This window comes from Aquarana catesbeiana, linkage group LG08 (genome assembly GCF_042186555.1).
Source record: "Aquarana catesbeiana isolate 2022-GZ linkage group LG08, ASM4218655v1, whole genome shotgun sequence".
Classification (NCBI taxonomy): domain Eukaryota; kingdom Metazoa; phylum Chordata; class Amphibia; order Anura; family Ranidae; genus Aquarana; species Aquarana catesbeiana.
Window position 1 is genome coordinate 289,267,046 of NC_133331.1, and position 11,778 is coordinate 289,278,823.

Sequence of the window (11,778 nt, forward strand, 5' to 3'; positions counted from 1 at the left end):
GCTTCAACTCTTCTGGGAAGGCCGTCCACAAGGTTTAGGAGTGTGTCTATGGGAATGTTTGACTATTTTTACGGAAGCACATTTGTGAGGTCAGGCACTGATGTTGGGTGAGAAGGCCTGGCTCGTAGTCTCCGCTCTAATTCATGCCAAAGGTGTTCTATCAGGTTGGGGTCAGGACTCTGTGCAGGCCAGTCAAGTTTCTCCACCCAAAACTCGCTCATCCATGTCTTTATGGACCTTGCTTTGTGCACTGGTGCGCAGTCATGTTGGAACAGGAAGGAGTCATCCCCAAACTTTTCCCACAAAGTTGGGAGCATGAAATGTCCAAAATGTCTTGGTATGCTGACACCTTAAGAGTTCTCTTCACTGGAACTAAGGGGCCAAACTCAACCCCTGAAAAACAACCCCACATCATAATCCCCCCTCCACCAAATTATTTGGACCAGTGCACAAAGCAAGGTCCATAAAGGCATGGATGAGCGAGTTTGGGGTGGAGGAACTTGACTGGCCTGCACAGAGTCCTGACTTCAACCTGATAGAATACTTTTGGGATGAATTAGAGCAGAGATTGAGAGCCAGACCTCATGCGCTGTATATATATTTGATTAATAATCTCCTTACTCAGAATAGGAACGTGGCTTCTAGCCTGTGTGCGATTTCTGATGTCTGTAAAGATTGGACTTCTGTGAAAAACATTTCCCACACTCATAACAGGAAAGTGGCTTCTCACCCGTGTGCAACCTCTGATGTCTGTTATGAGAGGACTTGTCTGAAAAACATTTCCCGCACACAGAACAGGAATACGGCTTTTCCCCCGTGTGCAATCTCTGATGTGTGCTAAGGTGTGACTTCACTGTAAAACATTTCCCGCACTCGTGACAGGAATACGGTTTCTCCCCTGTGTGCAGTCTCTGATGTATGTTAAGATGCGAATTCCTTGAGAAACATTTCCCACACACAGGACAGGAATACGGCTTCTCTCCCGTGTGCAACCTCTGATGGGTGTTAAGATGTGACTTCACGGAGAAACATTTTCCGCACACAGGACAGGAATACGGCTTCTCCCCCGTGTGTGATCTCTGATGTGCGTTAAGATGTGACTTCACTGAAAAACATTTCCCGCACTCAGGACAGGAATATGGCTTCTCACCCGTGTGACATCTCTGATGTGTGGAAAGATGGGACTTCGTTAAACAAACTTTTCCGCACTCAGGACAGGAATGTGGATTCTCACCCGTGTGAGATCTTTTATGTACAATAAGTCTGGATTTAAAACGGAAACACTTCCCGCACTCACTACAGGAAAACCTCTTATCTGTTGGAAGGACAGAACCGTCCCTCGCAGTCTGAGGTTCCTCAGGATAAGAGGAATACGATGGTCCATCTACACTGTGTGGTGCCGGATGGACATTTGAGGTAGTCGGGTTTTCTCCTGGACTATACTGTGTGATGTCCTCATCTTCTACTTTACAGTCTGGAGACAAAGTGAGACAATCCTCTGAGGTTTTCCTCATCTCCCGTCCATCTACTAAAATAGAAATACAAAGATTATTACTAGACATGAGCAGATTGGTTCCCCTAAACCAGGACTCCGCCCACATCAGGCAGCTTTGTCTCTGAGGATCTTACAATTCCCCCCTCAAGATAACTAGTAAATGTGTCCTCTGATCTCCTACCAGTTCATTTCTTTATTCATGGACCTTAGCCAGAGAATGAGGAAACAACAAAGGGATTATAGGACGAGTGTCCCCACCCCCTCTATCACTCATTGCCATCTTCCCAAAACAAGAAGTCCTGCACTTCCTTATTTAGTCCATGATTTAGTCATGAATAACAGCGGGGCTGAGCCCCACCAGAGGTCAGAGAGTGAGGATGAGGGGAGAACGACCAAGATGAAGACTGAACTGATCCTGAAGACCATCATCATTGGGGCAGAACACCCAAGACACATGCCCTAGGTGCTTAGGTCAAGCAATGCCTATGGTGAAAATCAACATTTTGCTGCCAGCTGAACCCCAGAATCTTCATAAATCCAGTCTAGATACATAAATTGTGTCTGCAGCACAGAGAAGGAAGATTATCCGAGAGAAATACAGGAATACAGGATGGGGAACACAGCTCAGGAAAGTGACCAGGGTATTACAGGTTGATATCACCCAGTCCCTGTCCTACCCTGGACAAATCAGTGAGCAGTATGGGTGGAGGAATGTATTTAGTGTTAATGACCCACCTGTGCTGATCTCTGTAGGAGTGTCCTCCTCTATAAATGTCCTAATTATTTCATCCTCCTCGATAGACTGCTGATCATCCCTCACATACGTCTCTTCTTCTTCCTCTGCTTTAACCTCAACTTTTATATCTATCAGATCTTCACCCTAAACCAAGAGAAGGATCAACAATAACATCTGTAAAATATAAGCTTAAATATTGTGGCATAACATAAAAAATAAACACAGTATACACACTGTCTTTGCAAATCTATGTTCTAAATGCTCCGTCCAACAAACCTTGTTAAGGTGAGGGATGGTGTGACCTTCCTGTGTGGATTTTCGGGAATACAGAGGACGGGGACATCTCTCTGGTGGGTTCCCATTACTGGATCCATCTGTAGGAAACACACACACTGACTGAATACATTGTTTCTATGTGTTTATCAGATGATGGGGGATCTAGGTGGAGCCTCCGTACTGCTCTCTCCTTTACAATAAAGTCTCCTCTTACCCGGTGATGTGAGGGGCGGCTGATTGTCCATCATGACCTCCTTGTAGAGATCCTTGTGTCCTTCTAAATACTCCCACTCCTCCTTAGTAGATACAGTTCCATAATTCCCAGTCCCATTCACTTCTCCCATCAGCAGCTGAACAATCTTCTTGGAGAGGTCTAGAACCTTCTGAATGTTGTGTCTCTTAGGGGTCAGTGAGTGAGCTGGAGGTACGGTGATGGTCACACGGTCACCAAACTTTATTGGAGGCAAACTCTATATTGAAACAGTAATTATCATATTAGACATTCAGGATGTGCATAGGCGTGTTCGCAACATGCACGTGCAGACCCCACCAGGAAGTCGGCACTGCACATCGCTAATCGCAAGCAGTGAGACATTTTTCCGATCACAGATCGAGAAATGTCTCACTGCCAGTGATTAGCACTGTGCAGTGCCGACTTCCTGGCGGGCTCTGTACGTGAGGGTTGCGAACACGCCTGAGCTCCTCCTTATTAGACATAATAGAGATAAGAGTGATGTCATGTGACCTCCCAGAATCCTCCTCACCTCTCCGGTCAGCAGGTAGATGATCTCCATGGTGAGGTTTAGTATCTTCTCAGTCATGTGACTCCGGTCCTCCTCCATCCTCATTCGTGCCGTCATTTGATCTATACAGGTCTCCTTGTAGACGGATAACTTTGGGAAATTAAGGTAAGAATCATTTGGATGGTATTGGTCACACAATAATAGGATGTGAGGGGAGTAATAGGTGGGTTGTTGTACATTTGAGGACTACTGCCCCCATGGGAACCCATTCCTTTTGAACTGTTTAATGTTATTACATTTTGGAAGCCCTGTTGGGTTTGTTTTTATTTCTTAACTGGTTTTGATTAGTTTTAGATCTGCAGATAAGGAATGATAAATACTACCCTTCTTCTGTCTTTGTGTTTTGCTCTAGGGCAGTGCTGTAAAGTCAACGTAGGGTCATCATGATGTCCAGGAAAGGGAACCTCCTTGTTTGTTTTGCCAGCTAATCAGGATATTTGTCAGAATTCTGACTGCAAGGCTCCCCATTACCCACTAAGGGGCTCTCAAAGTCCATCATCTATCCATTACTCCTCACAGAACCACTCAGCTCCTCTGCTTCCCTCAGAGCCCTCAGTATTTTCCTCCTTCTGACACCAATGATGGGTCATATTCTTCATGGCAGGCTGGGGAATGTTTTCTTCCTCCTGACCAGCAATGTAAGGGGCTCTATGCTCCATACTCCTGACCCCTGCACTCCATCATTGTGTTGGCTGCATATTGTAATGATTGCCCATTGGCTGCCTGTGTGGTGTAATATTTGGCCTTTGTAGGCCACGTATGGTCAGGATGGTCATTGTCTTGTCTATTTATTGTCAGTGCTGTATGTTTAGAGAAACATATTACTAGAATTTATCTCCAAAATGAAGGAAATGTTTCAGAATTATAAGTGGGGAAATGTTCTGCCCCTGAAGGGGTTAATCTAGGTTTCCACACTATATATGTGTGTATTATCATCTGCTGGAGATAAAAGACATCACAGTGACTATGGAGGAAGAGGACGGAACATGACGGGGTGTTACTGGGTGTAAATAGAAAATAAGATCTTATTACCTCCTCTCCTGCCAGTTCCAGCAACGTCTCCCCTATACTTCCTCCAGACTCACCTCTCACCCGGAACTTCCTGTCTGTATCTGACATGACTTCCTGTCTTCCATAGAGACTTCCTATCTAGATAGAAGTGAGATCACCACCTTGTGGCGCTCAGAGGAACTGCATCCCCGAAAAACACCTCATAGTGTGAACTTGTGCTGTGTGTGTATGTACTGTATATCCTTATAGATGGGGTCATCTCCACTCCCACCAAGGGGGATAGAAATATATTACTGCCTAGTCCAGCCTTTCTCAGCCAGGGTTCCTCCAAAGGTTTCTAGGGTTCTGAGTAACGAACAATTTCTGTTTCTCAGTAGCAACTGACATCTAGGGGTGAGCGGACGGCTCGGTGTGAACCTAGTTTCGAGACTAACTTTGGCTGTTTGGATGAAAGCCAGAACATTAGCACATTCAGACTCCTGCTCTCTGGGATCCAAAAATTATATATAGAAGCGGTATTTCTACTGCTTCTGTATTTGAAAGTATCCCGTTGTCATTGGTTCCTAAGGAAGCCACCTCAGTGTCTCTAGGAACCATTGATGTCACAGGGATTGAGGACATGTGGCCTGGTATTGTTCGGGGGTGTTGTCCTGCTCCGGTGCAAGGGACACATCATCACTCAGAGTCTGAGTGTTGAAATGACCTCTGGCAGACTGAATGTTCTCTTGTGATTTAGGATTGGTTTTCTTTTCTCCTGGTCTCAACCATAGCTACAGGTGAGGGTTTTCCCCTGTGGGGTACGCAAGGAGTAGGGTGCAGGAGAGGGTATGCCTGTCTGGAGGAGGTATGCGCTAACCCAGATGTAGACCGTCCTGCAATGAATCTTAGTGGTGAAAAGGTGAAAGGAAGTACCTGAGTACCTTATATAGGTTCTGGGCGAAGTGGTATTAAAGTGTGACCAGTGGTGCGATGTAATACCTGACCATCCACCTGAGACTGGGCTCTGAGTCTCTGATGCTTCTCTATTTCAGATCTCTCCATCTGATCTCTCTCTCTGATGTCTCTCTCCATCTGGTTTCTGTCTCTCTGTCTCTCTCTCTGATGTCTATCTCTCTGTTGTCTCTCCCTCTCTCTGATATATCTCCCTCTCTGATGTTTCTCTCTCTCTGATGTCTCTATCTCTCTCTCTGGTGTCTCTCTCTGATGTGTGTCTCTCTCGCTAATGTCTCTCTCCGATGCCTCTCTCTCTCTGAGTTTTTTTTCTCTCTGATGCCTTTCTCTCTCGGATGTCTCTCTCTCTCAGATGTCTCTCTCCATCTGATGTCTCTCTCTCTCTCTCTCTCTCTGTCTCTTTCTCCCTGATATCTCTCTCTGATGTCTTTTTTTTCTCTCTCTGATGTCTCTCTTTCTCTCTGGTGTCTCTCTCTCTCTCTCTCTCTCTCTCTGATGTCTCTTTTTCTCTCTGGTGTCTCTCTCTCTCTCTCTGATGTTTAGAGGTTGCATGTTTTGAGTTATAAAGGAGTTCTGGAACTGTTTTCATATGCGGGCGCTACTCATGTATGCGTTCACTCACACTGTCCTTTAAAAAAAAATAGTGTCACTTTTATTCCTATTACAAGGAATGTACACACCCACATTTTGCTATGATGCGTGCCACAGCTTGTCCCTTGCCTCAAGTGTCCCTCATTGGGAAGTTCAGAAGTTGGGAGGTATGAATATGTGACCTCCACAACTTCACCTTTTTTATTTTTTAAATGAACTTTAATACAAACAAGAAATACACAACACTACAGGTAGTGGAGGTCACATGACTGCAGTTCTGGAACACCAACCACATCTCTAACCACAAGGTCATCTTTTTTCCTCACTTTCACATCATATCTAACATAGAGAAACCCCCCTCCATCTTTTCTATGGACCGTGTCCCTCTAAACAAGAGGATTGGCATGAATACAAACAGCCCAGTCATGTGAGGAGTCAAGCTGTGTTTCTGGAACACCAACCACATCTTCAACCACAAGATCATCTTTCTTTCTCACTTTCACATCTCATCTAACATAGAGAAACTTCTCTCCATCTTTTCTATATCCTGTGCCCCTCTAAACAAGAGGATCAGCATGAATACAAATAGCCCAGCCTTCTAAGGAGTCAAGCCGTGTTTCTGGAACACCAACCACATCTCCAACCACAAGATCATCTTTCTTCCTCACTTTCACATCACATCTAACATAGAGAACCCCTGCCCCCTACCCCACTCCATATTTTCTATGTCCCGTGTCCTTCTAAACAAGAGGATCAAGATGAATACAAACAGCCCAGTCTTGTGAGTAGTCAAGCTGTGTTTCTGGAACACCAACCACATCTCCGACCGCAAGATCTTTGTTCCTTAATTTAAGATCACATCTAACATAGAGATACCCCTCCTTTCCCTCTAAAGAAGAGAATAAGCATGAATACAAACAGCCCTAGCTTGTGAAGAGTCAAGCCATGTTTCTGGAACACCGACTAAATCACATAATTTCACAAGCATGAAAAACAAAACTGGGTTGTTGGACTTTGTGTACAAAGTTACATCTTTTATATATTGCTGTATTTTTTTATATGTTTCTTTGTATCTTTTGGATCTTCTTGTCAACTCTTATCCTCTTCCCTTTTTATCTTTCATTTTACCCTCTTTCATGCAGCCTATTGCATTAGGGTGTCCACCCCAAAGCTTAAACCCACATGCCTTTCTCTGCAGCCTCAGCTGTACTAGACAGTGAATGAATGGGAGGTGCTCTGTGCTGAGTGTATTCCTGTTCATTCCATAGTCAAATTGTATACTGTACACCTAGTGATATACAAGGTATTATAGTGGGTAGGTAAAGAGGTTCCCATTATGTCGTTCCTCAGATCAGTGTGGAGTGAGATAGATTTTATCTCATGTCATGCTGATCTAAGGTACGGCATGATGGGAACCTCTTTACCTACCCAATATAATACCTTGTATATCACTAGGTGTACAGTATATGATTTGACTATGGATATCTAGTTTCAATTACATAGGAACTAACGACTATCTTGGAGAAGAAGGAGGACCGTTCTGTGGCATTATATGGGTGACAATGACCATGTGTAGGAGGACCATTCAATGTGTTTCTATTTTGATGTTTTTTACTATTAAGGCCTCATGTACACTGCTGCTGGTAAACGGATGTTTAGGAGCAGTTGGGCATTTTGTCAACTGCTCCTGAACTCTCCTCCATGTTATCTTATCAGTACATGTACACAGGATCATCTACAGTGGTTTCTAGGCAGTTGAGTTTAGAGGCTTTTTCTGGAACCCAAAAAAATGCATTCAGAAGCTGTGTTTAGAGGCAGTTGAAATGCCAAATGCTTATAACTGCTTGTAAACTCATGTAAAAGCTGTAACCTGAGTTTAGCCACGTTTAGTTTGTAAGTGTTCCTAAAGAGGAACATGTAAGATAATGGGAGAAACACAATTTTTACCACATGCTGTTGCCTGCAAGGGAGGGGGGGCAGAGGGTGAGACAGACAGACAGAGAGAGAGAGACAGGCAGAGAAAGAGACCAGCAGAGAGAGAGAGACACACACACAGGCAGAAAGAGACGCACAGGCAGAGAGAGAGACACACAGGCAGAGAGAGAGACACACAGGCAGAGAGAGAGACACACAGGCAGAGAGAAAGATACAGGCAGAGAGAGAGACAGGCAGAGAGAGAGACAGGCAGAGAGAGAGAGACACACACAGGCAGAAAGAGAGACACACAGGCAGAGAGAGAGACACACAGGCAGAGAGAAAGATACAGACAGAGAGAGAGAGAGAGACAGTCAGAGATAGAGACAGGCAGAAAGAGAGAGAGATACACAGGCAGAGAGAGAGAGACAGGCAGAGAGAGAGAGACAGGCAGAGAGAGAGACACACAGGCAGAGAGTGAGAGATACACAGGCAGAGAGAGAGACACACACTCTGGCACAAAGAGAGACACCGGCAGAGAGCGAGAGAGACAGGCAGAGAGAGACACACAGGCAGAGAGAGAGACAAATAGGCAGAAAGAGAGACACAGGCAGAGAGCGAGAGAGACAGGCAGAGAGAGAGACACACAGGCAGAGAGAGAGACACACACAGGCAGAGAGAGAGACACAGGCAGAGAGAGAGAGACACAGGCAGAGAGAGAGAGACACAGGCAGAGAGAGACACAGGCAGAGAGAAAGACACACAGGCAGAGATAGAGACAGGCAGAAAGAGAGAGAGACACAGGCAGAGAGAGAGAGAGACACACAGGCAGAGAGAGAGAGAGACACAGGCAGAGAGAGAGACACACACAGGCAGAGAGAGAGAGACACAGGCAGAGAGAGAGAGAGACACACAGGCAGAGAGAGAGACAGGCAGAGAGAGAGATACACAGGCAGAGATAGAGACAGGCAGACAGAGAGAGAGACACAGGCAGACAGAGAGAGAGACACAGGCAGACAGAGAGAGAGACACAGGCAGAGAGAGAGAGAGACACAGGCAGAGAGAGAGAGAGACAGGCAGAGAGAGACAGGCAGAGAGAGAGAAAGACACAGGCAGAGAGAGAGAGAGACACAGGCAGAGAGAGAGAGAGACACAGGCAGAGAGAGAGACACAGGCAGAGAGAGAGAGATATACCCAGGCAGAGATAGAGACAGGCAGAAAGAGAGAAAGACACAGGCAGAGAGAGAGAGACAGGCAGAGAGAGACACACACACACAGGCAGAGAGATAGACAGGCAGAGAGAGCGAGAGATACACAGGCAGAGATAGAGACAGGCAGAGAGAGAGACACACAGGCAGAGAGAGAGACACACAGGCAGAGAGAGAGACACAGGCAGAGAGAAAGACACAGGCAGAGAGAGAGAGAACAGGCAGAGAGAGAGACACAGGCAGAGAGAGAGAGACAGGCAGGGAGAGAGAGAGATACACAAGCAGAGATAGAGACAGGCAGAAAGAGAGAGATACACAGGCAGAGAGAGAGACAGGCAGAGAGAGAGATAGAGAGATACACAGGCAGAGATAGAGACAGGCAGAAAGAGAGAGATACACAGGCAGAGAAAGAGACAGGCAGAGAGAGACACACACACACACAGGCAGAAAGAGAGAGACAGGCAGAGAGCAAGAAAGACAGGCAGAGAGAGAGAAACACAGGCAGAGAGAGAGAGAGAGACACACACACAGGCAGAAAGAGAGACACAGGCAGAGAGCGAGAGAGACAGGCAGAGAGATAGACCAGCAGAGAGAGATACACAGGCAGAGATAGAGACAGGCAGAAAGAGAGAGACACGGGCAGAGATAGAGAGAGATACACAGGCAGAGAGCGAGAGAAAGACAGGCAGAGAGAGAGAGAGACACAGGCAGAGAGAGAGACACAGGCAGAGAGAGAGACACACAGGCAGAGAGAGACACACAGGCAGAGAGAGAGACACAGGCAGAGAGAGAGACATGCAGAGAGAGAGAGAGAGAGAGATACACAGGCAGAGAGAGACACAGGCAGAAAGAGAGAGACACAGGCAGAGAGAGAGAGACAGGCAGAGATAGAGACAGGCAGAGAGAGAGAGAGAGACACAGGCAGAGAGAGAGAGACAGGCAGAGATAGAGAGGGAGATACACAGGCAGAGATAGAGACAGGCAGAAAGAGAGAGAGACACATGCAGAGAGAGAGATACACAGGCAGAGAGCGAGAGAGACACGCAGGCAGAGTGAGAGACAGGCAGAGATAGAGACAGGCAGAAAGAGAGAGAGACACAGGCAGAGAGAGACACACACAGGCAGAGAGAGACACACACAGGCAGAGAGAGAGAGTCACACAGGCAGAGAGAGAGAGACACAGGCAGAGAGAGAGAGGCAGAAAGAGAGAGAGAGACACAGGCAGAGAAAGAGACAGGCAGAGAGAGACACACACAGGCAGAGAGAGAGACACAGGCAGAGATAGACACAGGCAGAGAGAGAGATACACAGGCAGAGATAGAGACAGGCAGAAAGAGAGAGAGACACAGGCAGAGAGAGAGAGAGACACAGGCAGAGAGAGAGTCAGGCAGAGAGAAAGAGAGATACACAGGCAGAGATATAGACAGGCAGAAAGAGAGAGAGAGAGACAGGCAGAGATAGAGACAGGCAGAGAGAGAGAGATACACAGGCAGAGATAGAGACAGGCAGAAAGAGAGATACACCGGCAGAGAAAGATACACAGGCAGAGATAGAGACAGGCAGAAAGAGAGAGAGACACCAGCAGAGAGAGATACAAAGGCAGAGAGAGAGACACAGGCAGAGAGAGAGAGACAGGCAGAGAGAGACAGGCAGATAGAGACAGGCAGAGAGAGAGAGACAGGCAGAGAGAGAGATACACAGGCAGAGAGCGAGAGAGACACGCAGGCAGAGTGAGAGACAGGCAGAGATAAAGACAGGCAGAAAGAGAGAGAGACACAGGCAGAGAGAGACACACACAGGCAGAGAGAGACACACACAGGCAGAGAGAGAGAGAGACACAGGCAGAGAGAGAGAGACACAGGCAGAGAGAGAGAGGCAGAAAGAGAGAGAGAGACACAGGCAGAGAAAGAGACAGGCAGAGAGAGACACACACAGGCAGAGAGAGAGACACAGGCAGAGATAGACACAGGCAGAGAGAGAGATACACAGGCAGAGATAGAGACAGGCAGAAAGAGAGAGAGACACAGGCAGAGAGAGAGAGAGAGAGACACAGGCAGAGAGAGAGTCAGGCAGAGAGAAAGAGAGATACACAGGCAGAGATATAGACAGGCAGAAAGAGAGAGAGAGAGACAGGCAGAGATAGAGACAGGCAGAGAGAGAGAGATACACAGGCAGAGATAGAGACAGGCAGAAAGAGAGATACACCGGCAGAGAAAGATACACAGGCAGAGATAGAGACAGGCAGAAAGAGAGAGAGACACCAGCAGAGAGAGATACAAAGGCAGAGAGAGAGACACAGGCAGAGAGAGAGAGACAGGCAGAGAGAGAGAGAGACAGGCAGATAGAGACAGGCAGAGAGAGAGAGAGACAGGCAGAGAGAGAGAGACACAGGCAGAGATCGAGACACACAGGCAGAGAGAGACACACAGGCAGAGAGCGAGAGAGACAGGCAGAGAGAGACACACAGGCAGAGAGAGACACACAGGCAGAGAGCGAGAGAGACAGGCAGAGAGACACACAGGCAGAGAGCGAGAGACACAGGCAGAGAGAGACACACAGGCAGAGAGAGACACACAGGCAGAGAGCGAGAGAGACAGGCAGAGAGAGAGACAGAGAGATACACAGGCTGAGATAGAGACAGGATGAGAGAGAGACACAGGCAGAGAGAGACACACAGGCAGAGAGAGAGACACACAGGCAGAGAGAGAGACACACAGGCAGAGAGAAAGATACAGGCAGAGAGAAAGATACAGGCAGAGAGAGAGACAGGCAGAGATAGAGACAGGCAGAGAG

At 47.1% G+C, this 11,778-nt stretch overlaps 1 protein-coding gene across 1 annotated transcript in view; it reads right to left on the bottom strand.

The window, feature by feature from the left end:
• The window catches only part of LOC141106786 (uncharacterized), a 157,842-nt gene extending 153,428 nt beyond the window's left edge, over nucleotides 1–4,414 (bottom strand). Inside the window, exons 1-6 of the mRNA XM_073597714.1 lie at nucleotides 4,343–4,414; nucleotides 3,272–3,400; nucleotides 2,722–2,977; nucleotides 2,508–2,605; nucleotides 2,231–2,375; nucleotides 645–1,528 (exon numbers count right to left, since the gene is read on the bottom strand). Of these exons, the coding sequence (XP_073453815.1) occupies nucleotides 645–1,528; nucleotides 2,231–2,375; nucleotides 2,508–2,605; nucleotides 2,722–2,977; nucleotides 3,272–3,367 (1,479 nt within the window). The 5' untranslated portion in view covers nucleotides 3,368–3,400; nucleotides 4,343–4,414. The remainder of the gene's footprint in view (nucleotides 1–644; nucleotides 1,529–2,230; nucleotides 2,376–2,507; nucleotides 2,606–2,721; nucleotides 2,978–3,271; nucleotides 3,401–4,342) is intronic.
• Nucleotides 4,415–11,778: the final 7,364 nt, after the last annotated feature.